The sequence below is a fragment of the Chlamydomonas reinhardtii genome, chromosome 11, assembly GCF_000002595.2.
Source record: "Chlamydomonas reinhardtii strain CC-503 cw92 mt+ chromosome 11, whole genome shotgun sequence".
NCBI classification, from domain to species: domain Eukaryota; kingdom Viridiplantae; phylum Chlorophyta; class Chlorophyceae; order Chlamydomonadales; family Chlamydomonadaceae; genus Chlamydomonas; species Chlamydomonas reinhardtii.
In genome coordinates, this window is record NC_057014.1 from 1,146,506 (window position 1) to 1,172,094 (window position 25,589).

General features: G+C 62.4%; 5 protein-coding genes across 7 annotated transcripts in view; 1 reads left to right on the plus strand and 4 right to left on the minus strand.

Annotated features, from left to right (window-relative positions):
• Nucleotides 1-107: 107 nt before the first annotated feature.
• On the minus strand, nucleotides 108-5,690 carry CHLRE_11g467684v5 (uncharacterized protein). The gene is made up of 7 exons (XM_043067436.1): nucleotides 5,427-5,690; nucleotides 4,757-5,193; nucleotides 4,118-4,467; nucleotides 3,632-3,813; nucleotides 3,313-3,401; nucleotides 2,599-3,088; nucleotides 108-2,351 (listed from the first exon to the last, which is right to left on the minus strand). Exons 2-7 carry the CDS (start codon nucleotides 5,117-5,119, stop codon nucleotides 1,663-1,665), a joined length of 2,163 nt encoding a protein of 720 aa, XP_042919433.1. The 5' UTR covers nucleotides 5,120-5,193; nucleotides 5,427-5,690; the 3' UTR covers nucleotides 108-1,662.
• A 64-nt stretch (nucleotides 5,691-5,754) lies between these two features.
• Nucleotides 5,755-8,060, minus strand: CHLRE_11g467685v5 (uncharacterized protein). The gene is made up of 3 exons (XM_043067437.1): nucleotides 7,683-8,060; nucleotides 7,496-7,529; nucleotides 5,755-7,229 (listed from the first exon to the last, which is right to left on the minus strand). The coding sequence occupies exons 1-3, from the start codon at nucleotides 7,802-7,804 to the stop codon at nucleotides 7,047-7,049; spliced, it is 339 nt and encodes a 112-aa protein (XP_042919434.1). The 5' UTR covers nucleotides 7,805-8,060; the 3' UTR covers nucleotides 5,755-7,046.
• Nucleotides 8,061-8,114: 54 nt separating this feature from the next.
• On the minus strand, nucleotides 8,115-13,440 carry CHLRE_11g467686v5 (uncharacterized protein). Of its 2 annotated transcripts, XM_043067438.1 has the most exons (10): nucleotides 13,212-13,440; nucleotides 13,086-13,098; nucleotides 12,683-12,966; nucleotides 12,318-12,446; nucleotides 11,873-12,024; nucleotides 11,302-11,459; nucleotides 10,906-10,994; nucleotides 10,484-10,688; nucleotides 9,903-10,157; nucleotides 8,115-9,705 (listed from the first exon to the last, which is right to left on the minus strand). In XM_043067438.1, the coding sequence occupies exons 2-10, from the start codon at nucleotides 13,087-13,089 to the stop codon at nucleotides 8,849-8,851; spliced, it is 2,133 nt and encodes a 710-aa protein (XP_042919435.1). In that variant the 5' UTR covers nucleotides 13,090-13,098; nucleotides 13,212-13,440; the 3' UTR covers nucleotides 8,115-8,848. The 2 variants fall into 2 exon arrangements, with proteins under 2 accessions (XP_042919435.1, XP_042919436.1); XM_043067439.1 differs by having other exon boundaries at nucleotides 12,639-13,440.
• Nucleotides 13,441-13,567: 127 nt separating this feature from the next.
• CHLRE_11g467687v5 (uncharacterized protein) lies at nucleotides 13,568-19,426 on the minus strand. The gene is made up of 12 exons (XM_043067440.1): nucleotides 18,943-19,426; nucleotides 18,323-18,433; nucleotides 17,772-17,857; nucleotides 17,219-17,289; nucleotides 16,653-16,732; nucleotides 16,540-16,584; nucleotides 16,328-16,416; nucleotides 15,909-16,000; nucleotides 15,502-15,599; nucleotides 15,094-15,176; nucleotides 14,797-14,848; nucleotides 13,568-14,432 (listed from the first exon to the last, which is right to left on the minus strand). Exons 1-12 carry the CDS (start codon nucleotides 19,096-19,098, stop codon nucleotides 14,262-14,264), a joined length of 1,134 nt encoding a protein of 377 aa, XP_042919437.1. The 5' UTR covers nucleotides 19,099-19,426; the 3' UTR covers nucleotides 13,568-14,261.
• A 100-nt stretch (nucleotides 19,427-19,526) lies between these two features.
• CHLRE_11g467688v5 (uncharacterized protein) overlaps nucleotides 19,527-25,589 on the plus strand; it is a 14,902-nt gene continuing 8,839 nt past the window's right edge. For both annotated transcript variants that reach the window (XM_043067441.1, XM_043067442.1), the window contains exons 1-12: nucleotides 19,527-19,786; nucleotides 20,288-20,360; nucleotides 20,612-20,782; nucleotides 21,004-21,275; nucleotides 21,516-21,662; nucleotides 21,907-22,080; nucleotides 22,287-22,505; nucleotides 22,741-22,813; nucleotides 23,003-23,772; nucleotides 23,989-24,087; nucleotides 24,435-24,658; nucleotides 25,048-25,589. The exon at nucleotides 25,048-25,589 is cut by the window's right edge and continues 62 nt beyond it. In XM_043067441.1, coding sequence (XP_042919438.1) covers nucleotides 19,685-19,786; nucleotides 20,288-20,360; nucleotides 20,612-20,782; nucleotides 21,004-21,275; nucleotides 21,516-21,662; nucleotides 21,907-22,080; nucleotides 22,287-22,505; nucleotides 22,741-22,813; nucleotides 23,003-23,772; nucleotides 23,989-24,087; nucleotides 24,435-24,658; nucleotides 25,048-25,589 — 2,866 coding nt within the window. In that variant the 5' untranslated portion in view covers nucleotides 19,527-19,684. The remainder of the gene's footprint in view (nucleotides 19,787-20,287; nucleotides 20,361-20,611; nucleotides 20,783-21,003; nucleotides 21,276-21,515; nucleotides 21,663-21,906; nucleotides 22,081-22,286; nucleotides 22,506-22,740; nucleotides 22,814-23,002; nucleotides 23,773-23,988; nucleotides 24,088-24,434; nucleotides 24,659-25,047) is intronic.

Genomic DNA, 25,589 nt, shown 5'->3' on the forward strand with positions numbered 1-25,589 from the left:
CTCACTTGGTTTTGATCTGCATTCGGTTGGCCATACCATCGCCACTCGCCAAGTAAGACAGGTCGCACCGCCTGGGCCGCACCGCTGAGTGGTAAGGGGAGCATGAATTGCACAGTGTTTTACAGCCCAGGCGCTCTTTGTCCGTCGGCGCCAGACTACCACGGGCAACTCCATCGCCGGGCCCCCCACCAACTGACAGCAGGCACGATCTCAAGCCACCGCCCCCACCCCGCTCCGTAAGATAAGATCTTTTGGCAAGTTAACTCCACCAACAGCTATAGCGCAGCAAAGGATGCTACGTCATCTTGCCTCTGCCACGACGGGCGGACGGCGTCTCCATTGCCATGTTGCGACACGAATCCCTCGTTTCCCTGATACCAGGAAATACCTCCCCACCAGCCCACTTGACACCGTATCCGCATTATGGTGCTATACTGTAACACCCACGTGCAACACCTAACCTGTAACACCTTACTGTACCCGATACAAGTGCGTTGTCTGCATTTGGCTTCCAGGGCTAATCCATACGCAGGACCCCCTCTCTCAAACGCGCTCAATCCAGCAGCCTGCTTTGCATTATCCACTTCCACCTGCAATAACCCTTGATGATGCAATAAGCAATTTTGAAAGGCGCTCGGGGCAGCCGCAGAGGCTCCCCCAACATACCAGGCGCCCGGGCCCGGTGGGCCCGGCCCACTGTGTGGCGATGCTCACTTTCAGCACACGCGCGCAAGACAGTGCAAGACCCCCAGCAAGACCTGCACGCCGCCTCACGTTTTGCGTGCAATCGGTGTATGTTTGTGTGAAGTACATGAGGGTTACATGCTACACGCCGCCTCACGTGTTGCGTGCAATCGATGTATGTTTGTGTGAAGTACACGCATCCATGCCCACAACCAAAGTGTTGAATATCCCTATTCCAATGACACCCAGGACGACAGCCTGCAACATGTTCACGCCGGACACGTTCCGCATCTCTACCCTATGCATCTACATAAGCATGTTACAAGCCTTTGGCGTGTAACACGCTGCACATGGCCCAGGGATTGTAAGAAGCAAAACCAAAACGCAGGGGTGCCCCTGCCAAACGCGAGCGCTAGCACACGCCTGACGCGCCCATTCAGTTGGGTATGTACACGCGGCACGCAGGGCTTCACTGCAGCCCGATCGTCTTGCTAATACCATTGCGAGGCCCAATCGGCTGGCCGTAGCTCGCCAAGCGGTCCAAACACCATAGTCTGTATGTACAGTGCTCGAAGGACGCTACGCAAGAGTGGTGGGAGAAGATCGCGGAAGGCCGTGAGGAATGACCGCCCGCCGCCCGACCACAGCGGGGGGCGGGCTGGCGCCAAACCATCGATGCGCCGCACGGCTAACAAGGTAAAGCTTCCCTCCATTGCATGGCAGTAATAAAGGCATAAAATAATAATCTGTCAGCAATACTACTGGCTACGACCAGCTACTACCAGCACACGATGTCAGTATGCATGGCGCCGTGTACATGTGTTGGGGCGCGTGTGAATGCGTGCGTGGTAGAGCACACGGGCGTATGTGTTAAAGAGCATAAGGAAAACAAAGCGCAAAGACGGTGTATGCAATGCAGCAACGCGACGGCATACGTGTGTGTGTGTATGTGTATGCGTGTGTGTGTATGTGTGTGCGTCACTCGAACGCCCGCCCCAGAAGGCGCCGAAGGCGGCCCGCGCCATTGCCGCGCTTCCTCGGCGAGGTCGTCGGCTGCTTGCGCGTTTTACCACCACCACCACCACCGCCACCACCTGGCGTTGGTGCTGTCTCCGGCGAGGGAGACGGCCAAGGTGGGGGCGAGGGCGACGCGCGCTTCGCCTTGCGCTTGCTGCCCGTGGCGGCAGGAGCTGCCTCAGCCGACGTGGGAGTGCCTGATGGCCCCGGGGGACTGGGCGAGCTGGGTGTGTCCGGCTGGGGAGGGCTGGGCGCCGACGGCGAGCGCGTCGGCGTCGGCGAGCCGTTGTTCCGTAAGGATGCCTGAGCCTGCCGTACAGGAGAAGGGGACGGAGCCGTTGTGGGATCGGGTGTGGGCGCTGGCGTCGGCGTAACGTTCTGCTGCGTCGCCAGCGCGGTTGTCTGCGCTTGGCCTGCGCTTCCGGCCGGCTCGCCCTGGGCTGGCGAGGGCGCAGGGCTGCTGACGCCGATGGCCTCGGCTCCGCCGGTAACACTAACGCTGCCGCCGGCCGGCATGTCGCAAGCTGACCAGTTGGCTGCACTGCTGTTCACAGGCGCGGCGGTGCCAGCGGCTAGCTGCAGCACCGGGGCCCGGCACAACCGCACCACGGCCTCCCCACCGCTGATTGCAACAGCACGCACTTGCAGGCCTGTGGGGAAACACATGTCATATGGACAATACGGTACGTCATGGGTGGCCAGGAGTTACGGTACAATATGTTACTTCGAGCAGCAGCCCTCACCTAGCATAGGACAATGCCATCCGGAAGCGCACAGCCCACGGAACCTAATCCCGGTCAGCTCCCACTCGTGCCGTGATGCACAACCCATTGCCCACTCCGCCCATGCCCACCCGCGCCCGCAATGCCCCTCTCCATGTGCGCCTGCGCCACTCACGTGTCTGCTCATCCCGCCACACATCGCCCGCCGCCAGCGCCGCCACGTGTACCGAATCCATCCAGGCGCCCGTGTCAGTGTACCGCCGCCGTGCCGTACCCGTCAGATGCCCGTGCACGTGCAAGCTGCTCCCCACCGTACTGTCGTACACGCCGCTGGTCGTACCGTCGCGGTACGACAGAAAGTACCGGATGCCGCCGGTGGCGGCCGCAGCGTCGATCATCACGAAGCTGGCATCGCTGCTGTGCTGTGCCGGCAGTCGGTACGGCAGTGTCAGCCCCTCAGTCAGCCCCTCCAGAACCAGAGAGCCGCCCATCGCTGCTGCTGCTGCTGCTCCTCCGTCTGTTACTCCCAAGTCACCACCCTGTCCCTGGGCATCGGCCGCAGATGGGCCGCTGGCGGGATCTGCCCAGCCTAGGGCCCACATGTGGGCGGCGTTCGGGCACACGCGGTCGCAGCAGTAGCCCATGACGCAAGTGGCGTCACAGTACTGCAAGGCGCAAAGATGGAAGAAGTAGGAAAAGCGCCATCGCTTCAGGATGCAAACAGACGTGGCAACCGCACACACGCGTTGCCGTCCAAACACATGGCAAGGCAGCATGCGGGTGCAAAGCCTCCCGGCTCAAGCTCTAGCATTTCGGTCGGAGTGGGGTGGGTTAATGAGCAAGCAGGCGAAAACAAAAAGGGAACCCAAGTTGCGCAAGGGCCGCTCACCTGGCAGCCGTTGGCAGTGCCGGCATGCAGCAGCCCCAGGTTGTGGGACATCTCGTGAAAGTAGTTGGAAAACATGGGGTAGCGCTCGCCTACGGCACGTGTTGTGGGGTTGGGTGGTTGGATGGTTGGTTGGTTGGTTTACGGGCAAGCAATTAAGGAAGGTATGGGCAGTCGAGTAACGGTTGAGGCCCGGAAGCCGTACGACCTCTCGGCTCTGTAGCTACACCTATAGGTGTATTTAGAACACAGCCCAAGCCTGCCCAAGCAGCCCCCCAGCTGCCCGCAGCTCGTCGCCTGCCCACCACTAACAACCTCTCACCACTTAGCCAGCTGAAGGCGTAGGCAGGGCTGCCGTCAGCGTTGCGGCGGGGCACGCCCACCTCCCCACTAGCAGTGAAGCCCGCACAGCCGCCGCCCCCGCTTCCGTTGGCGACGGCGGCGCCGTCAGATGATGGCGGCAAGCGCCAGTCACGCGGCAGCACCAGGACCACGTGATGGTAGCTGCGTGGGTTGAGGGGAACAGGGCGCGCGTACTTGCTCTTGCATTCACCGCAAGGGGTGCTGTGCTGCAAAACCATGCGTTTGGGGTGCCAGGGTTTTGTTGGCGGAAACCGCTTTTCCGTGCCTATCTTAACCGTGTCCGTGCTTGTGGTCATGGCTGAGGATTGTATGATTGTCGAACGTGTGCGATGCCATGCCAGAGCTAGCGCCAACAACAACTCGGGCAGCAGCCCTTCCAAATCTGGCTTGGGGAGCAGGAGGCCTCTTGGGGCGAAGTTCACTGTTCACAGCACCCCTTCCTTACCTCGCTAGCCCGTCCGGCCCCAGCTGCTGCTTGGCTGCCTCCACCGCCGCATCGCCCCAGCCCAGCATGTCGCCTGTCTGGCAGCGGCTGGTCAGCCACACCGGCTGGCTGGTGGCGGCGCTGACGGGGCCGGCGCAGGGAATGACGACGCTGTCGAGCACGCGGCTGGTGTCAGGTGACAGCGCCGCGCGGCCGTTGGAGCAGTAGCGCACGTAGGACTGAAGCGTGGGAACTGAGCTACTGCTGCTGCTGCTGCTACTACCATTGCTGCTGCCGGTGCTACTGCCAGCTATGTCGCTGCTACTCCCTCCTCCGGCATTGCCGCTGTCGAATAGGATGGCCTCCAACTCCTGATGGTGACGGGTGGAACACAAGGAGGGCGGTTAGCACGGCGTGCCGATAGCGGGAACGGTTTGGAAGGCGGTGTAGGCGCTGCTGCTGAAGAAGGGTCGATGAAAGCACGAGGACAAGCCTTCCCCCTTCGACGCCACCAGTCCTTGCCTTCGACTCGCCGGCTGTCACCCCTGTCAACTGGGGCGCACGTCGAACACCCCAAACGCCCAAGCACGATCAGCAACGCCCCCATCCCCCTACCGTATTGTACATATCCCTCAGATATGCCTGACCAAGCACACATACCTCGCGAGTGGCCGCCGGCAAGCTCCTGGGCCCTCCGCAGGTAGTGGACACGATAAGGAAGAGAGCCTTCATAGGGGTGGCGTCGCCCGATGCGGAGTCCGAGGCAGCCGCTGACCGTGTTGCGGCAGTATTTGAGTAGCCTCCCAGCTCAGTTGTCTGATTAATATCATCAAGCAAGTCTATGGAGCTCGCCACGAGGTAGGGTGCGGACTCGACTGTGGTGCCCGTGGCGGGCTGCGAATTTCGGAGCTCGCCCACCACTGCTACACGAGCGCCGGGCGCGAAGCTGCTAATAGCCTCAGCTAAGGTGTCCTCCCTCAGCGTCTTCAAGTTCATGAACTTGAAGCCTGGAGCCCCCGCCATCGTATTTGCGAGTCGCAGCACAAGTTGAGGGCCTTCGCTGGCTTCATCTGGAGCGATGACAACGCTTATCCAACCTGGAATCGTTGCAGGGGGGAAAGCAGCCACTCAGTGCCCGACGGCCAACCGCCCTTTTTTTCCCGTCAAGCGACAAACGACAGCCTGTTGGCGTACTAAAGTATCACGATAAGCTATTTAATGTGCAATTGAGAGCGCCGTGGGCTGTCCAGCACAAGTTGCGAGCCCTCGTTGACGACAGGCAGGCGTCCCAAGCAGGCGTAAGTCTCAAGCCCGTACGTCCTTGGCTTACCCTCAACTCTTTCTTCCTTGCAGAGCACCGAGCTCAGTAGGAAAGGCGCCAGCAACAGGTGCAAGCAGCGCGCGGCTGCTAATTTGCCCTGCCTAGTCATTCGCAAGGTAGGATTGAATTCATCATGGTAGCCAAACGTATATGAGGCAATGGAGGGCCGTCGTCCTCCTTGAATGCGCCGGGTTCATGGTTTCGCTCGATCAAATTACGCGCCCCATTGGTGTACTGTTCACTCCTGAAGACAACAAGAGCTCATTCTGTGCGTAATAGACTATTCGGAAGATATACGGTAGTAGCAGCGCTACAAGTCGGGTGGGGGGCGTTGTACGACGTCCAGACGCGTCATCACAGCGCCGCGACTGCGCCATTGTGCCCGCCCCAGTTCCACCCCGCGTCCGTAAACATCAGCAACTTCGGAACCCAACTCAATCCAGCTCCCCCTCATACACGTTCGAAGGACAGAAGCACGTTTGTATCACACTTTAAGGGTGCTGCCGGCACTACACAATAACTCAAGCCGTCCCCGTCACCGTGACTGCCGAGGGGTCGGCGCCCAACATGAAGCCAGCCCCGCAGCGCCGCTCGAGGCCACCCATGCCGCCCCAAAGCTTCCGAGCATTATGCTGTCAAACTATTGAGGCCCTTTCGCGCCCTGACACGTCAACCTATCATAATTTGTCAGTGCCATGCATCGTCTTGCCTGCACACTCCTGCAGGGCTGCCCCTGTTGACTGTTGACAGAGCCATGCATCATCTTGCCTGCACACTCCTGCCCACCTCACGTCAGCAGGACTGCCCTGCTGCGCGGCAGCTTCCTATCCACGCCCGTACACGCACGCGCCCCGTCACTCCATTGTCAACACACAGCTTCCACATCAGCACACGGCCAGACGGTGCAGATCGAGATGTCCGAGTTGAAGTTCTCTTGCTTGCTGGTCCCTTGTGGGTCCTAACCCACAGCTCACGAGTGCGGCTCCTTCACCGTACCTGCGCCCGCGGTGGAACGCCTTCTGAGCCCCAGCTGCCGCCCCCAGACTTCAATAGGCTCTACTCCAAACAATCCGCTTCAATGAAGTCTACCATGCCACCTGCAAACCATCACCCACCCTGTCCTAGCAGCTGCAGAAAACCTGGCTGGGCCTGAGGTCCCTCCCCTCTCCGGAGGCGAGGAGCATGGGGGTCATTCGGGGTTCTCTCCTCGGGTGAGCGTGCGTGTCTCGTACGTTTTTGGGGCCCTGGCTTAGTCCACGGCTGTCGTCCCACATGTAACTCTACAACGTCATGTTCGCTTCTGCGTGTTGCGTTTTTTCAAGCACGTCAGTCATCAGCTAATCATGTGCTCATGCGGTGTACGGCCTACGACCAGTTGCGTTCGGGTAGCGAGATCGATTTTACAGGCGGGATGCAGGCCGTTATGCAGAATACGGACCCAGCCAGGTTAGACGCGTTACTAGATTCCATTTGGGAGCACAGGAGCAGAAGCACCCCCTTTGGGGACCAAACTAGATTGCCTTGGTTACAAGAGGGACCTGCTGCCGCAGTTCACGAGCCAGTGACGTGGAGAACGATTGAACGAACACCCTGCTCTGGACCCCAGGGGCGTGCCGCCACCAAGACAGCTCACGCACAGCAAAACAGCTTCTTCAGCGGATTGGCCTTGCGCAGCTCCTCATTCTGCTTGCGCAGCTCCTCATTCTGCTTGCGCAGCTCCTCAATGTGCGTGCGCAGCTCCTCAATGTGCGTGCGCAGGTCGTCCAGATGCTGCTGGCGCGCCCGGTCCAGCGTTGGGGCTGTCACCGGCAGCTGCATAGGCAAGCCAGGCCGGCACAGCGACCAATGCAGCAAGGAAGTGCATCAGTACCGGCAAGTCCTTGCTACCGTACCTGCCCACACCTGAAGCCGTGGCTGGGAGCCACGGCTCGCCCTCCTCCACCCCTATGCCCCACCACAGACCCGGACCACATTGCCCCAAGCCCATTGCCTCCTCATATCATGCCGTTGTGCGCCGCCCGCCCGTTCAAATTGTGCCCGCCCCTGCCCCTGCCTGCCCGTTGAAGCACCCCACGCACCTGCTCCTCCTGCACGTTCCGGCTCTCTCTTGACCTGCAAAAGTACACGTATGATTCATCAGGCAAATTGCAAACGTGATCGCTGCTCAGGGCACGTACCCGGCCGAGTCCTGAGTACGTACCCGGTATTGAGTTATGCCCGGAGGCATGCTGCTGCTGCCGCTCATGCTCTTAAGGATTGTAATACCTGAATCGGTGCTTGAATCGTTGATGCGGGCCACGCGGCTTTTGGTAAGCCTGGACAACAGGTGACTCCTCGGGTACACGGTCCAAGACGTCAAGCCCAGGCTTTGGGCCTCTCAGAGGCATATCTCACTATCCAAGATTTTATGGAGCAAGCTTCCGCCTACATACTTGTTTTGTGCTTGAAGCCCAAAAGAAAAATCAGTCGCGCGAAGGCATCTGGAAGTGCTCGACTTGCAAATGCTCGAAAATGTCGTTGTAGCGGGGGTAGCCGTTGTTAGCGGCGTTTCTCGGAATCAAGAGCCAGCTTCTCCGCCCGGATGGAAAAATCAGCCTATGTGAAATTCTCAGCTGGAGCTACTCATAAACCATTCATAATATCACTGAGCTACGCTGGGGTTGACTCTAGGAATGAGCCGAATTGTGCCGTAGTAGCCTCGACCTTTCTGAACTTGCTCCCTCGCTCCTCCGGTCCGCACTGGCTCATCTGTCTTTTCAGGCGCCCCCGCGTGCCTGCCGCACATATCTCGCACGAACTGTCCTCTCCCACCCATCTGCAACGAACGTCCCGAACGTCCACCGTGTACCCCTGAACGCGCACAACCCCCCCCCCCCCCCCATTGACGTCCCCTACCTCACGGTGTCCACGCCCTCTGCCTCCTTCCATACTGCCCATCTTACGATCCACACACTGCTTTGAAGCACCCCTGCTTTGAAGTGAGTTCGCAAGACCACCGGACCAACACAAGTTGTGCAAACCAAGTTCATCAAGTATGTAGGTTATGTGCCGTGCATATGCGACGTATGTACCTTGTGTGTGCGCTACACCTGTACCGTTTGTGTGCTACACCTGTCGTATGTGTGTGACGCCTGTACCGTGGGTACCTGTACTCGGCTCCGTACCTGCCATGCTAGCTGAATGAAGGCCCCACCTCCCCTGCCCCCAAGACGTGCCGATTCGACATGCCAGACACGCCCAACAGTCATATCACGTTACTTGGCTAGTTCAGTTCATCTGTCATTTCACAGTCCGTTACTTGCATTGTAGTTTACGAGACATCGTACGTTGGCATTGCTATCGGACCCTGCCGCGGTAACCGCCGCTCCACTGGGCAGAGTAAATCCCCATCAGCCACCGCCACGTGCACGCACCGACCCGCACCGCACCTGCTACGTGCGGGGCCCCCAGGGCACCTGCCCTGCCAGGCGCCTTACGCCACGGCTGTCGGAAGGCCGAGTGGAGGCAGCAGCAGCCGGCGGTGTTCCGGCCGCAGCCGTCCGCCGGGCACCCATGCCAACACTGGACTCCACGGGTGCGGGCGGCGGTGGGCGCTTCCGCCTGCCACTGCTGCCGCCGCCAGCCGGCCCCGGCGCAGGAGCGGCGGCGGCGCCTGTGTCCGGGGCTGGCACTGGTGCAGGAGGAGAAGGCGATGAAGGTAGTGGTGGGGGTTGAGGCGCGGGAGGCGAGGATGCGCCGGCCACGTCGCCTCTCCGCCGCCCAGTGCCCCTCCGCGACGCTTCGGCCGCTTGCGAGGAGCCGGGCGCGCGCGACGGTGAGAGCGAGGGCGAGAGTGGCACAGGCGCGGGCGACAGCGGAGGCGACCCATCGTCTCTGCGTAGTAGCGCAGCAACTGCGTCGGGAGCGGCCACGGCTGCCTGCGCCTGGGGCCGCGGGCGGGGTGGCGGCGTGGGTGGCGGCGTGGGTGGCGGCGCGGGTGGCGGCGCCGCCATCACCGACAGCTGCAGCGCTGCCGGCAGCCGCTGCGCCATACCCATGGTTTGCAGGACAGATGCTGGATCCGGCTGTGCCCGCTGGCAAGCTGACCAGTCTACAGCTGAGCTGCTGCTGGGCGGCGAAGCGGCGCCATTGCTACTGCTACTGCCACTGCTACTGCCACTGCTATCACTGCCGTCACCGGCTGTTGCCGCCGGTGAGCCCGCGCCCACTGCCGTGGACAGCAGCGGCGCTCGGCAAACGGTGACAGCGGCAGCGGCGCCGTCGGAGCCCAGCACTTGCACCCACAGACCTGTGCCGGAGACAGGGGTGCGCCAGCAGACCCTGTCGCGTCAAGGCCATGCGTCTAGACGGCATCAACACCACCTGCGTTCTGACCGCATCCCATAAAATCCTGCCACGCATCAGCCGCCACTGTCGCCCTACCAAGACAACAGGCAGGGCGCGCACACAGACCAACCACGGCCTCGCCGCGCAACAGGGCCTTACGTGTTGTGTCGTCGCGCCACACCGCGGCAACACCACTGCCATTGCCCGAGCCGCCACTGCCGGCCGCTCTGCCTGCCGCCACCGGGCTCGGCGGCGCCAGCCTGGCGAGGAACTGCGTGTCCATGTTGCCTAATCGGGAGCCGCCAGATAGGTAGCGGTGCACGAGCACAGAGTTATCTAGCTGCGAGTCGAACGACTCGTACGGCGGACGCAGCCGCCGGTACGACAGAAACACGCGCGTGCCGTTGGGGTTTCCTGGGGGGCGGGGCACGGCGTGGTATGGCGTGATGCGGCACGGGTGGGGTTTGGGTTTGTTAGCAGTGGCGCGTGCGGTTTCAACGTTGTGCGGTTGCGGGTTAGCAGGTCAACAGCGGGCCAATCCTCTGGCTGTGGCGCTCTGTTGCAGTATCAAAAGGCATTTACCCCACTCTGCAAACCACATCCCTCCAGAAGTCGCTAGCCATCCATCACCGTCAGCGCGTGCACCGTCAGCGCTTGTGCCCACACACACACACACGCCTGTCTTTGCGCAACGTTTTCCTTGTGCTCTTTAACACACGCCTGCGCAAGCCGTACCACACCTGGCGACGCGTCGATCATCACGAAGCTGGCATCGCTGCTGTGCTGTGCCGGCAGTCGGTACGGCAGTGTCAGCCCCTCAGTCAGCCCCTCCAGAACCAGAGAGCCGCCCTCCACGGGGTCCGCCCAGCCCAGGGCCCAGAGGTGGGCGGCGTTGTGGCAGCGGGCCAAGCAGCAGCCGCCCAGCGCACATGCGCGGTCGCAGTACTGTTGGGGAAGAGCCAGGGGTGGGCGGGAGGAGTTACAGCGGTGCAGAAGGTGACGGGCCCAGTATGATGGTGTCTGAGGCGTGCTTTGCAGAAAGCGCCGCAGCTGCGGCAGCTCGTGGTGGAGTGTGCGGGTACAGAGTATGGCCATACGCACAGCGAGGGGCGACGCACGCGCGGCGGGCGCAATGGAAGGCATCCGGTGGCACCGTATTTACCTGGCAGCTTTCAGTCGTGCCGGCGTGGTAGAGCCCCAGGTTGTGGGACAGCTCGTGCAGGTAGGTGTTCAGAACCGATCGGCGCTCGCCTGCACCACATACACACACACACACGTTTTTCAACCCTCGTGTTTTTTTAATACGTGTCTACATGGGCGCACACAGTAGTGACTGGTGCCGCAGAAATGACGTAATAATGACGCGGCACACAGATAGTCGGGCCCGCAGACACCATGCCCAGGCACCGTGCCAAGCACCCGCGCGCCGCTAATGCAAGTGCACCCGTCGCCGCCGTGTCACCCGTGCGTGATCGATGATGTGCATCCGTGCGTCATTTTGTCTACCGCCCGTTGCCCCGCTCTCAACCCGCGCTCACTCACCCACCCGCCAACTCACCAGTGACCCACACGAACCCGAAGGAGCCGCCAGCCGTGCCCGGCAGCTGCCGCCCGCGGCCCACCTCCCCACTGGCGAGGTAGGCGGCGCAGTTGGTCGGGTCGTAGCGCGGCTTCCACCAACTGCCGTCGGGCGTGATCACCACCACATGCTGGATTCTGTGGGGATCCAGGGTTTTAGAATGCAAGGAGAGCTCGCTCATTGCGGCGCAGGTAACGGTCAAGATGGGCAGAGGCTGGCCCATAGTAAGCTCGCACGGCGGCCCTAACACGTTCGCGCTTGGCGCTTCTCACAGCACACAACCTTTCCCCACGCAAACCAGCCCGCACGCGTTGGACGCAAAGTTGCCTGGCCGTCGTGGCGGCCCTCTTGGCGGCTCTCCTGGCAGCGCTACCTCCTGGCGGCCCTCCAGGTGCCCCCCCCCCCCGTCCTGCTCTGCCCCGCTCGTAAGAAGCCAGGCCGGGCCGGATACAACAGGGTCCCTGCCATCCGTGGAAATCCATTGCCGCCGCTGCTTCACCGATCCCATCGCACCCATGTGACTACGGCACTCCTCAAGGGCCGCACCTACCTGTCGAGCACCTGGGGATCCAGCTGCCCAACAGCCATGTCCAGCGCGGACTCAGCCCAGCCGTACAGATCCATTGTCGTACATCTCGAGGTGCTCCATCGCGCGCCGTAGCTGTTGGTGCCGTTGCAGGGGATGGCAACGCCCTCCGCAATCTGCCGAGCGTACGGGAGCGCGCAGGGAAGAGGGGGGTGCGCGGTCAGGTCAAAGGACTCCCAGGTTGTAGGGTACTACGTTGGTAAACAATCCACACACGCAGAAGCGTCACGCGGTGTGGCCATGTACGGCTGAGGGGAACAACAGCTGGAGAGCAGGGGAAGGTGCTGGGAGAGAGGCTCCCAACAGGGAGCAGGGGTCCGCCAGTCGCATAAGTGAATACGCTACCAAAGTCACCAAAGTACGGTATTGCTTCCGCCGCCTGGTCATTTACCACAGGCCCCGCACTCACAATCGCGTTTCCGGGAGATAGGGTGCGCCGCCCGTTTGAACAGAAGCCCAGATAGCCCGCCACGGACCCACTCGTGCCCTCCAGCAGACCGCCGCCGTCAGCTGCACCAAACAGGATGCCTTGGAGCTCCTGCAGTGTGGGGATCAGGTTACAAGCACGCAGTTGCTTAAGGCACAAGAGCGTGGGAGGTTTAAGAAGCGTGCCTCCACACCGAGTGAAACGAGCAGCAGGAATGAGCACGGGCGCGGTGTTTTGGTGGTGTGCAGGGGACATGCCGGGAGTCCCAGGGAGTGCAGAGCGCGGTGTCATCGTGCGCCAAGCTGGGCCAAGGTGTGAACAGTCCGTGTCCGTGTCCATGTCCTTACCTCTGAAGATATGGCAGGTGCGGCGTCACAAAATGCGACGGGTATGAACAGTATGACGAATTCCTCCTCAGGCGAGGTGGTCGCCGCAGACCGTGTGCGCGCCGCAGCTTGGACATTGGCGCTAATGGCGCGTCGGCCGTCTGCCTCCCAGTCCCCGCTCGCCAAGAAGTTCACCCGCAGTGCTGGTAGCTGCTGCTCCGTTTCTCCCACAATGTGCAGTTGCCCACGCAGCGTAATAGTATCGCCGGCCCGGAGAGCTCCTGTGCGAACGAGCTCGCCAACGTCTGCGAGGCCAGGAAGCAGCTCCAGAGCCACAACTGACTGATTGCCCACAGTCCCCGAGTTAGACTTTATAGGAAGCCGGAGCAGGTAGAGCGGGTCCTCATTGGTCGGTCGGGCTAGCACATCGAGCCGGCCTGCGAGTAACGTATTCATATTGGATACAAGCTCGAGAGCAGATTCATCTATAATGGGGCCATCCTGGAGAGCAGGGGTGGAACGCCGCAACTGTCGCGCGCGCAGGCCTTACCAGCATACGTCTCCTCGATCGTTGCTTTGGATACATTGAAACACAGAAAGATAAAACAAAATAGCAGGAGGAGTTGAGGCTGTCTGGCACGCAAGCAGCGCATAGCAGCCGAGGACGTTCGCTACGCCGCAGACAGCTGTTGACGCCCCTATGCAAGCCGCTGCCCAGTGCATCGCCGGCTATGAGTGCATTTTCAATTTGACATTGTACTGGTGGGCCCGGGTGTGTTTATGGTAATATGTGCTCGTCAGACTTGTGATTGAGCGGTTAGGCGGGAGTTTTCCCGGCCAGTCCCGGCCTCTTCTCGCCGCAGGAATCGCTGCGGATAACCTTCGCTCTGTCGCTCAATACAGAGCTAGGTCAAATATTTACAGCTTGTAGCCGTCCAATACCTCCCAACGCAAAGTCCCCTGGGAAGGCCAACTGGTCGCGAACTAGCCTCTGCTGGCCTCTGCCTCCGGGGGGCCCCACGATGGGGCCCTGGCACAGCCCACAGGCGCAGCTCGCCCACGCAAGTGACTGTTGCTGCACCCCGTGCTCGCAGCTGTTGCAGACTTACATCCAGTGGTCATGCTTATTCATGGCCGAACTGCCTAGGAATGCTCAAGGTGCGTGTTAACTGCCTTTCCCCTGGCATTCTCCCTGCCGGTGGTACGGTGCTCTCCGTAGCCGCGTGCACTCGGCACTCCCTCTCCTCCTGCCACGCCGTACGTATGCACCCTTCTACACCTGTGGCCACTAGCACCCTCTAAAACACCAGCGTCATGGCGCTGCATTACTCAGCGGCTCCTACTGTCCTACGGCGTGCCCCACAGATAGATAACGTAAGAAATTGCTGGACACCCCGTGCGACCGCTTCTCTCACGCTATGGCCCCACAGCCGCATCTCCTCTAGTCCTCTCCCTCCCGCCGCCATACACCATACACCACAACCCATAGTCTCTCATATGTGCACACGCATTGCACCACGGAACAGACCGGCACTACGGTATTTAAGCTGCCTGTTAATTCCTTCTTGTCCCCTTGCTCCTCCTCTTCACTTCACCGTCGCTACTGCTCCTTTGTGGCGGCCGTGGCCGTCGTCGCAGCAGCAGCAGTAGCGGCAGTAGCAGGGGTGTCCGAGGCGGCTGTAGCAAAAGCAATGCCGTCCTCAAAGGTGCGGGAGGGGTCGGCCCAGCCGGTGAGGATGAGGAACTCCTCGAATGTGAGCATGCCGGGAAACTGTCACGAGAAGATGAAAATGGGGCATGCAGTGTCGGGGAAAGACATAGGAGTTGGGGAATTCTGGTCCTGGTGCCAGCGGGGCACAGCCACTGTCACGCACATATAATCTGAGCAATGGGCCCATGGCGGATGAACCACGCCCCACCCAGACTAAACAACCTTTGTTGACGACACAACCCCGGGGCTGCCACACGTTCATGCTGCACCAGCCGCCCCACGCTTCCGCCCACCCACCCACCCACCCACCCACCCACCCACCCACCCACCCACCCACCCACCCACCCACCCACCCACCCACCCACCCACCCACCCCCCACCCACCCACCCACCCACCCACCCACCCACCCACCCACCCACCCACCTGCCGCCGGCACGCCGCCACATCAGCCTTGTAGCCGCGCTCCGTCAGGAACCTATGCGCGTGGGATGTGTGTGTGCACGAGAAGGCTTGTGAGCATGGCAGCGTGCGAATGCGTTCCAGCGGGATAAAGGCGGGATGCCCCTGGTGACGTCAAAAGCAGCCAGACCTGCCGTGGCCCACACACACGCAGATGCGCACGCGCAATCAGAGGCACGCACGTTCAGCACACATACAAACACACATGCCCTTCTACCCACTCGCACACACACACACACGCCTACTGCCATTCAAACGCACTTGCTGATGCGCCACACATCTCGCGCCAGGAACCAGAAGGGCCAGGCGGGGGCGCGGTTATGGCGCACCGGGCTGCCCTGGACCTGCAGCCGGTGGGAGCGGGTGGGCGGGGTGGGGGGTAGCCAGTCATAATTATTTAAGAAGTTTGTTTGTGTGTGTGTGTGTGTGTGTGTGTAGATACCAGCCCAAACTAAACCGAACCCAAAAAGGGGCGAGGTGCAAGGAGCGCGGGGGAGGGGGGGCAGGCAGCAGGCAGGCGAGTGTTGCAAGAACGCGAAAGGGAGCAGTAGCCGAGATGGGGTTGAAACCCGAAACCCGCACCCCCGCCTCTAGTGCAGTCCGACCCACACGCCCACGCGCCAACACGCGCCCACACGCCCACACACGACCACACGCCCAAGCACGCACCTTGGCGAAGGCCGCGCACATCTGCTCCGGACTCAGCTCGTCACCCGCCAGCTCAATGGCGCGCAGCCGCAGTCCCCCATGCGCGCCTGAGGGAGCTCCTGTGTGTCGCAATACATTTATGGGCACATAAAACCCCAATCAGCATGGAGCGCAGCCGCAGTCCCTGATGCGCCCCTGTGTGCCCCAACACAATCAGCGCAGCGGCGCCATGGCTTTTTATTACCTCGCCTCTTGCGTCCGCCCCCGCGGCACCGCCTAAACCCCGCGGCAATCCCGCAGAGGCAGGAGCGCATGGGCACCCTCACTGTGCCCCACGCTGTGACTCTCCCCCAAATCCCCCTCCCCCACTCCAAGCCCCACACCGCTGCTTGGACCTGCAGTCCCATAACCACCCACAAGTCCCCCACCTGCAGCGGCCGCCGGCACCTCCACTCCTCCCGCCGCCAGCAGCGTGCCAGCAGCCAGACCCAGGTCCCGAGCCGCCACCCACTGAATGGGCCTGTGTACATGAGTATAAACATAATAAAGACATAAATGTGTAAATAAAGTGTGTTGCCAAGATGCGTAATGCTGAGCATGTGTGATAGGGCATGCGATGAGGACCATGTGCATGACAGCAGATGCGCTTTGTGGAAAAGGGTTTGCAGATTTTGCTCTCCACCCATTCGTTGGTTTAGAGCACGCAACTTACCCACTCCCACCCCGCCTCTCCCACTCGGCCCGCCCCCACCCCAAAGCATAGGCCGTGCTCTTCTCCACGCTCTTTTGCATTGGGTTCTGTTTAGTTTGGGCTGGTATCTACAATTACCTCATTGCCCCTCCCCACCTGTCCCCCGGCGAGCTCCATGTGAACGCGCCCTTGAGAATGCCGGGCCGCGTGTAGCGCTTCCACAGCTCCTCCATAAACAGAGTGGCCTGCAGCAGCAGGGGTTTAAATGCGGTTTGTTTACATTAGATGCAAAGTGTTATGGCGGTTTTCGGCGCGCTGTAGGGAGAGGAATGCCAGGCGAGTGTGCGGCATCCCTGCCGCATGCTCACCTGCAAAGCCACGGTGGGCACGGCGGCAGCCAGGATGTCCTCAACCTGTTGCGGATTAATTATGCCAGATCACATTTATGTTGATTAGTGTTGACTGGAGACAAATCTCTCACCTGGTGTTTCTGCTCCATCTGACTGATGCCGTACCCGCAGCCGCGCCCGCCGCTGCTGTTGTACATGATTAGCTTCACGCCTGTATGGGGCATTGGGGCCGGTTGTGGTGATGTTGTGTTCAGATGGCTTGGCGAATCCGATGAGAAGCGCCGGCCGCCCCCAAGAGAAAGGCCGAGCGCGCAGACATGCACCACAGGGGCACGTGCACCTACCCACGCACGGCACTGGCAATCGCGTAAGCAAACACGATCACATGCACATCGTACGTACACATGCAAATGCACATTGTACAAGCACATACACACACATACGTCATTTCGTTTTTTAACACACATACGTCATGTCTTCTTTCCCTTGTGCGGCTCTTTGAGACACACACACACACACACACACACACACACACACACACACACACACACACACACACACACACACACACACACACACGCACGCACACGCACACGCATACACATTCGCATACGCATACGCACACGCACACACACGCACACACACACACACACACACACACACACACACACACGCACACGTACACACACGGCCCCACATGCCGCCTTGGCCGCCGCCGCCAGACTGCGGGCCCGCACCAGCTCCTGCGGGTCGGCTGTGGCGCCGTCCCTGTGCGTGTGCGTGTGTGTGTGTGTTTGTGTGTGTGTGTGTGTGTGTGTGCGTGCGTGTGTGTGCGTGCGTGTGTGCATGCGTGCTTGCGAGCGTGCTTGCGTGCGTGCGTGCGTGTATGTGTGTGTGCGAGTGGAAAAGTATAAGAAAGCACAAGGGCAAAGGTCCGCACCACACGCACGATCATCCTGGCACAGTCGCCATCACGTGGGCACTCGGCGCGCGTGCAGGCGTGTCATCGCACGAGCAAACCCGAGCCCACGTGCCTCCCTCTCTTCCGCCCACTTCCGCCCACCCCCACACCTACACCCACGCCCACGCCCACACCCACACCCACACCCACACCCACACCCACACCCACACCCACACCCACACCCACTCGCTCCTCCACACCCTCTCCCTCCCACACACACAGCCCCACTCCCCCCTCCACACACACAGCCCCACCCCCACTCCCTCCACACACACACACGCCCACCCACTTGGCCAGGGCGTGGCAGTACACGGCGCTGGCCCCGCGCAGGGCGGGCTCCAGGGAGGCGGGGGCGTCCAGGTCGCCCGCCACCGCCTGTGGGGAGGAGGTGGTGGGTCGTGAGGAGGAGGCTGTGAGGAGAGGCTTGTGCAGAGCTTGTCGTGAGGAGGAGGTGGTTGAAAGGAGGAGGTCGTGAGCAGGTGTGATTGTGCAGAGGTGGTCGTGAGGAGGTGGGTTACGAGGAGGTGGTTGTGCGGAGGTGGTGGCGGCATGCAAATGCAGGTCGCGTGGGGAGAGTCAGGGGGAGGGTGGAATGCTAGTTGCACTGCCGTCGCACTGCCGTCACTGCCCTCATTACAGGCGCCATTCCGACCATCCCGTGTTGATTGGATGCTAGGTGTTACACACACACCACTGCCACCGTTTAGCTGGGTGTGGAATAAACTACTCCGGCCCCCCCGTTGAATTCAACCCCCCGTGCCCCATGGCTTCTGGGTTGGCAAATGGCAATGGTTTGTTTTGGGATTGGAACGAAGTACTTCCCCCCGCCACACCTCCTACCTGCACGCCCTCCGGCAGGCCCTGTGCGCTGGCCCCGCTCGGGTTGCGCGTCATGGCCAGGAGCGTGTGTCGCCCGGGGCGGCCCGTGGCGCCGCCAGCAGCCAGCAGGCCCTGGGTGTTTGGGCCACAGTGTGTGCATGGGTGTGTTTGGAAAGGCACGTAATGTGTGTGTAGATGTAATATGTATGGGAAGCACAAGGAGAAAAAGGGTACGCGTGAGTGTGGTTGCGCGTGTGCGTATTGAGAGGATTTGTTGGTGGGCCAGTCCATGGAGCACACGCCTTCCCCCCTGCCTTCTGCCCTGCCACCCTGCCCCTGCCCCTTCCGTGCACGCACGCTACCCCCACCCACACGCGGACAGCGGACCCTGGGACCTGGCTGTTTGCAAGCGCATGAGGCTAGCGAGTGGAAAACACGAGCTGCCTCTCCCTGCCCACCTCCTTCAATAGGCACGCACACGCACACGCACACGCGCACGCGCACGCACACGCGCACGCGCACGCACACGTACGCGCACACACGCAAATGCACACGCACACGCGCACACGCTGTCACACACTCACAGGCTCTACCCACGCACCCCCATTCTCTCCCCCCCCCACACACACACAGACACACACCTGCAGCGCGCTCCTGCCGGTGGCACCCGTGATGCCAATTAGAACCACCCGCCCCTCCGCCGGCACCTCCACCCACGTCGTGTTGCTGCTACTGCCGCTGCCGCTGCTACTGCCGCTGCCCGCGGCTGCGGTCGTGACGTCAGGTCGCGACGACATGGCGCGCCGGCAATCGCTTGCGAGGACACGAGTTCGTGTCGCGCAGCCTTGGAGCGCTCTAGGTGTTGTAGGCAGCTGAAATAGCTGCCTGGAGGACGCGAATGATGCGGTGCGCGCGGTCGCAGCAGAGGCTTGGGGGTACAAGGCGCGCCGGGTCAAAGCCGTGGGTGTTGTGCTGCTGCACAGGGGCTCGGGGGCTCGCACTCGACAGCGCATTATGGTTTGAATGCGATATGGAATCAGAGCTATAGAAATACGAGTCTCATAAGCAGGATTCGCGGGGCCCGCGACCTCGCGGCAAAATAACGCTTGCGCAAGCAGGCCTTGGACGGTGCTGTTTTCCTTGACAGAAGAGTGAAACCTATATATCGTAAAACAGGCTGTTACAGTGGTTCTAATAAAGTAAACTCAGCTCCAAGCGGTTGGTTCATTGGGAGCTGATTGGGCTCGCCAGCGGAAGCGTTTAGCATCTGTGTGATCATTTCCACCAGGCGCAAGTAGTAACTGTTTTTGCCTCCTATCAATTACAAACTGCTTGAGGCTAAATATAAACCCTGGCGCGTTGGTTGGGATTCGCGGGAAGAGAATGAAGCCGTTTACGCTGTTTGTCAATGGCGAGGAACTTCACGCGCCAGTGGAGATGGCGAATGCGCCACTGGCCGCGTTCCTGAAGACAACACGCTTCAAGGTGCGGGAGGGGATTGGCCCGAAAGGCCCAGACTCACGTTGCCGTGGTTAAACAAGGGCAGCAGACCAGGTCACGTATATGAATCAAATATCCGGGAGGTGTATGGGTGGCGGAGACGCGACTTCCGGAGGCGGGGCCAGGTATCAGCGTGCATGTCCGAGCTCGCTTGGGCCCAAAGCCGTCGGTGCGGTATGGAATATGTTTTTACGAGCACTGGATTAGACGTGGAGTGATCGGCTGGGTCGGGTTGGGTGGGTCGGCGGGGCGCGATCAACGGGTCCGGCTTGTGTGGCAGGGGGCGTGGGTGCGATGAAGCGACGGTTGCCGTCCCCGCCCCTCGCCGGGTCGGCAGTTCAGCAGTCGGGTCTCAACCCTGCATCAAGCAGCTAGGGTTACGACTCCAATCCTTACATCAGAGCGTATCTTGCTGGACGCACTGACCCTTGCCCAACCGGAGCCAACCATAACGCACTCCCACACAAAACGGTCCACACGACGCAGAGCGTCAAGATTGCGTGCGGCGAGGGCGGCTGCGGCGCTTGTACTGTGGCACTGGTGGAGCAATCTTCGGAGGGTACGTGTGTGGAAGCACTTTGAACGCTTTTGGAGCTAAGACAATGTCTAGGGGAAAAGCCGGGCTTGCTGTAACCGTTTGGTGTGTACCGCAATGACCGAGAGGAGGGCGGCAACGGCATGCAACGGGGAATCAAGACAGAAGCCCAGCTGCTACTGCTACTGCCATCATGCTAACGCTCCCACGCCATTGCCGCGCTTCTGCTACTCCGCTGCTGCTGTCACTGCGACTGCTACTGCTACTGCTGCCAGGTGGCGCGCCCTCGCTGCGTACCATCAACTCCTGCCTGGCCCCCGTCTACTCGGTGCGCGGCAAGTCCATCCTCACGGCGGAGGGCCTGCCGCCCGCTGCTACAGCTGCCGCGACCGCGGCCGCCACGCCTGCTACTGCCGGTGGCCCCGCCGCCTCGTCCGTAGTTGTCGGTGAGCGTGGGGCGGTGCTGAGAAAAGGGGGGTTGCGGCTGCAGGCGGTGGGCTTGCATGTCCAGGGGTGCTGACCTGTCGGTTTGCAAGCGTGTTGGCTACGTCAGCACGTGTACCGTGAGTTCCTACCCCATGCCTTCGACCGCCCCGCCTCGCTGCGACCGGCCCCGTGCCAGCGTCGTAACCCTCCGGTGTCGTACGCCTCGCACGCACCCACGCAGAACGCCTCGCGGCCCACCACGCCAGCCAATGCGGCTACTGCACGCCCGGCTTCGCCGTCGCCTGCCACGCCGCCTTGCACAACGCGGCCAACGGCTGTAGCGGCAGCAGCAGCAACGGCCACGCCCACAGCAACGGCAACGGCTGTAGCAGCAACGGCGGTGCTGCTGCTGCCGAGTCGGCGCCGCTGCTGGACGGGGAGGGGCTGCGGCGGGCCCTGGACGGCAATCTGTGCCGCTGCACTGGCTACCGACCCATCGTGTCGGCGTGCCGGGTGCGTTGCCGACTGCTTGGGAGGTTTGGTGGAGAGGTTTGATGGGAGCCTGGGAGGTCGGGCACTGGGTAGGCGCTGTTGGGCTGCGGCACGAGGGGCTTCACACTCCACACAACACTCAGAAGTCTCCCTTCACGAAACCGTATGAGTTGCGCCGCCATTCTCAATACCTCACAAGTCACATACCCAATCCGTTGTGCCACCAACATATATACTCATCACCACCACCACACTCTACAGAGCGTGGGCGTCGCGGACATTGAAGACCTGGCCGGCCCGCCCGCGGCTGGTGCCGCCCTGCTACTGCCGCCACGCGCTGCTGCTGCCGCTGCTGCTACTGCCGATGACGTGGAGGAGGTGGCGTTGGGTGCGGGCCAAGTGCTGAAGGTGAGGGCAGGGGGAAAGGGTGTCTAGCCCGCGCATCTCACGTGTGCTCCCACGCCTCCCCCCTCCAGCAACCTGGAACCATCTTCCAGCTCTCGGCCCTTGCTCCCGCCTCACCTCCCACACCCCCAAAGCCCTTGGGCCCGCTAACCCCCGCGACCCCCCAACTCGCCCACGCTGACCACACTGACCACCCCGGTCACCCAACCACCCAACCACCCACCCACCCTCCCAACCACTCACGCAGGTGCCTCGCTCCCTGGCGGCCCTAGTGGCCGAGTCCGGCCGCCTGGCTGCTGCCGCGGCCTCCGCCGCCGCCACTGGCTCCTTCTCCTCCTGGCGTCTGGTCGCGGGCCACACCGGCCCCGGCGTGTACAAGGACTGGCCGCTGGCGGAGTCGGTGCTGCTCAGCGTGAACGAGGTGGGCTGGAGTGGGGGCTGGGGTTTGGGGTTGGGGTTGGGGTTTGTGGCATGGGTCGGTTCCGTGCCTTGCTCGGGGCGTAACGGAGGAGGTTGGGCGGGCTGAGGCCCAACCCGGGGCATGTTGTAAGTGTACGACCCAGTTGCCTATCCAAACACCATGACATTGGATTCTGTCTTGTGTGTGTCTTGGTTGGGCGGCGGCAGGTGCCGGAGCTGCGCCGCCTGCAGCAGACCGATGACGGTCTGGTGGTTGGCGGCGCCGTCACACTGGAGGCGCTGGCGGCACACCTGGATGGGAAGCTGGCGGCAGGCGGCGGCGGCGGCGGTGTGGGAAGTGTGGGAGGAGGTGTGAAGGAGTGGGCGGCGGAGACGGCCGCACACCTGCGGCGCATCGCGGGCACGCACGTGCGCAACGCGGCTACGGTGAGTGTGGCGGCGACGCGGCGTGGGAATGGATTTGGCATTCAGCATTGAAGCGTGTTGGCCGTTGCTAGGTGATAACACACACGGATAACTGCGGTGCCAGCCGCGGCATGCCCGCACCGCTATTCTTAATCCCTCAGCCGCTCAACAGATCGTTCGTACAAACCCCTCATCCTGCCGTACGTTCACTGCCGGACGCAAACCCACTGCCGTACATACGCCCTCTGCCGTACAGGTGGGCGGCAACCTGGTCCTGACAGCTGAGGCGGCGCTGCCGTCTGACGTGGCCACATTGCTGGCGGCGGCGGGTGAGAGGGACACACGTGCGTGTGTGTGTATCTACAGCACACGTGTGTACGGCACAGCATGGGGGTTGGGGCTGTGAACAGTGCCCCATGCACGAGCGAATGCAGAAGCTGTATGACTTGTATTTGCATCTTAGACAGGTAACAGCTCGCTCGACATATCGCTAATTTCTCTCTATTGCGCTGCTGCAGGCGCGGAGGTGGAGCTGCTGCTGGTGTCCTCCGATGCCGCCGCCCACGGCGTCAGCCGCCGTATGCCCCTGCTCGACTTCGTCAGTGGCGGCGGCGCCGCCGCCAAGCCGGCGGCTGGCGGCTACATCCTAACCGCCGTGCACGTGCCGCTGCCGCACCACGGCGTGCGGTTTTGGAGCCAGCGCATCGCGGAGCGCTACAGCAACGCCGCCGCCGTCGCTAACGCCGCCGTTAGCCTGCGGCTTCAGCCGGCGGCGGATGGCGCCGCCGCCGGCGGCGCTACAGCCAGTGTGGTGGCGGAGGCGCGCGTGGTGGTTGGCGTGCGCACGGACGCAGCAGCCGGCGGCGGCGTGGCGGCGGCGCGCAACGCGGCCAAGGAAACCGACCCAACCGTCGTGCTGCTGTACGGCTGGGATGTACGGCGGCTAACCGCCGTCGAGGCGGCGCTGGCGGGTGCGCCGGCCACGCCCGCCGCACTGGCGGCGGCGCTGGCGGCGGCGGCGCCGGACCTCGCCGCTATTGATGGCGTCGACGCCGCCACTGCCGCCATCGCGGAGGGCCTGGTCGTGCAAGGAATCTTCGCCGCCGCCGGCGTTACAACCGCAACCGCCAACGGGGCAAATGGCGCCGCCGCCGCCGCCGCTGACGTGGCGGCGCCGTCGCGGCTGCCGCCGCCGGAGCTTGTGGCTGGGACGCAGTCGTATCCGGCGCCGCTGCCGGAGGTGGCGCCTGTGACGGAGCCGACGATCAAGCTGGGCGCGAAGCTGCAGGTGGGAAGGGCATGTGTTCTGAACCAATCCTGTAAGGAAACAGTAGCGTGGGAAGGGGCTGGATATAGCATTAAGTAAACGAGAAGGAGCGATGGTAGAATCTTGCTGAAGCCGTGCGCTTGCGCGTGGGCTTGCGCTTGCGCTTGTATGTTGCGTTCACGCAACCGTGCACTTGTGCCCGTCCCCCGGCATACCCCCGTCCCCTCCCCCCCTCAGGCCACGGGTACGGCGCAGTACACGGAGGACGTGCCCGTACACAAGGGGGCGCTGTACGGCGCGTACGTCATGGGGGCGAAGGCGGGCGCCGTACTGGAGGTGAGAGGTGCCGTACGAGTGGTACCGCGGTGCCACGGCAGCTGGAGGGGAAGCTAAGCTAGGCGAACGAGGCGGCGGGTTGAGGGTTGCGGGTGGGTTGCGGGTGGATGGACGAGTGGGTGGACGAATTGCGGGCGAGTGGAGCGGCGGCATTGCCCGCTGCATGGGAGTCCCCTGAGCTAGCACGCGTCGATCCACGTGCCCTTTCAAATTACTCTTACCCTTCCAACGCCACTCCTGGCCGCCTCTCAATCCTCCATCCACCTAATCCGCCATGTTCCGTCCACCTCACAACGTCACCGCTTCTTCACACCGCCTCACCTCCTCCCCTTCTCCATCCCCCCTAGGCCATCGACGCCACCCCCGCACTGGCGCTGCCCGGTGCCGTACGCTTCGTCGGCGCCGCCGACCTGGAGGCGGGCGCCAACGGTTCCAACGGTTATGGTTACACTTTCGCCAACCGTTTCGAGGCCCTGCGCCCCGGCGCGCCGCCGCCGGAGCCCATCTTCCTGCCTGCGGGCGGGAGGGTGGAGTACGCGGGGCAGCCGGTGGGGCTGGTGCTGGCGGAGAGGTGAGCGACTAGCTTGCCGGGGGGGGCGGTGTGTGTGTGTGTGTGTGTGTGTGTGTGTGCGTGTGTGTGTGTGCGTGCGCGTGTGTGTGTGCGTGCGTGCGTGCGTGCGTGCGCGCGTGTGTGTGTGTGTGTGTGTGTGTGTGTGTGTGTGTGTGTGTGTGTGTGTGTGTGTGTGTGTGTGTGTGTGTGTGTATGTGTATGTGTATGTGTGTGCGGGGTGGTGTGTGCGGGGTGGTGTGTGTGGGATGGTGAGGGGGGTCAGCTGCGTGGGGGGGCGGTCAAGTGAACCGCCCCAAACCCATAGTCCGTACGGCACGATTTCGGCGCCATTGCCGTACCTCCGTGTACTTACTTGTCACCCTTGCGCACCGTGCAACCTGCGTCCGCAGCGCCGCCGCCGCCCACCGCGCCGCCAAGGCCGTTCAGCTGTCCTACCGAACAGCCCCCTCCTCCTCCACCACTACCAGCACCGCCACCGCCACCAATACCACCACCACCGACGCGCCGCCGCCGCCGACGGTGGAGCCCATCACGCCGTTGCTTGACATCGAGTCGGCGCTCGCCGCGCGCGCGCTGTACCCCCTGGCCGCGCTGATGCCGTGGCTGCCCGCCGGCAAGTCCCTCGCCCCCGGGCCCATGACCCTCGCCCCATTCAACGGCGACGTCGACGCCCTACTGGCGGCGGCGGGCGCGCCGCCGGCGGCCGCCGCCGCCGGCCTGCCGCCGCCGCCGCCGCCTGCAGCGGAGCCGCCGGCGGACGGCGGCAGCAGCAGCGGCGAAGCCGCGGCCGCCACTGCCAATGGCAGCAGCAGTAGCAGCAGTGGCGATGCCAACGGCAGTAGCAGGGAGAGGAAGCTGCGGGTGGTGCGGGGTCGCTACTACACGCCAAGTCAGCTGCACGTGTACATGGAGACGCAGAGTGCGGTGGCGG

Excerpts from the sequence above, each read along its gene's own strand:
- CHLRE_11g467686v5 (XM_043067438.1), bottom strand. Across the intron at positions 10,689-10,905 it reads GCACGACTGAAAGCTGCCAG|TACTGCGACCGCGCATGTGC; the intron begins GTAAATACGGTG and ends CTTCCCCAACAG. Across the intron at positions 10,158-10,483 it reads GATGATCGACGCGTCGCCAG|GAAACCCCAACGGCACGCGC; the intron begins GTGTGGTACGGC and ends CCCGCCCCCCAG.
- CHLRE_11g467685v5 (XM_043067437.1), bottom strand. The coding sequence starts at position 7,804 with ATGCCTCTGAGAGGCCCAAAGCCTGGGCTTGACGTCTTGGACCGTGTA. Across the intron at positions 7,530-7,682 it reads CGATTCAAGCACCGATTCAG|GTCAAGAGAGAGCCGGAACG; the intron begins GTATTACAATCC and ends GTACTTTTGCAG. Across the intron at positions 7,230-7,495 it reads GGAACGTGCAGGAGGAGCAG|CTGCCGGTGACAGCCCCAAC; the intron begins GTGCGTGGGGTG and ends TTGCCTATGCAG.
- CHLRE_11g467684v5 (XM_043067436.1), bottom strand. The coding sequence starts at position 5,119 with ATGGCGGGGGCTCCAGGCTTCAAGTTCATGAACTTGAAGACGCTGAGG. Across the intron at positions 3,402-3,631 it reads CGCCTTCAGCTGGCTAAGTG|GCGAGCGCTACCCCATGTTT; the intron begins GTGAGAGGTTGT and ends CACGTGCCGTAG. Across the intron at positions 2,352-2,598 it reads GTGGCGGGATGAGCAGACAC|GCCTGCAAGTGCGTGCTGTT; the intron begins GTGAGTGGCGCA and ends GTTTCCCCACAG.
- CHLRE_11g467687v5 (XM_043067440.1), bottom strand. The coding sequence starts at position 19,098 with ATGTCGTCGCGACCTGACGTCACGACCGCAGCCGCGGGCAGCGGCAGT. Across the intron at positions 16,417-16,539 it reads TGCCCACCGTGGCTTTGCAG|GCCACTCTGTTTATGGAGGA; the intron begins GTGAGCATGCGG and ends CTGCTGCTGCAG. Across the intron at positions 15,600-15,908 it reads GGTGCCGGCGGCCGCTGCAG|GAGCTCCCTCAGGCGCGCAT; the intron begins GTGGGGGACTTG and ends TGCGACACACAG.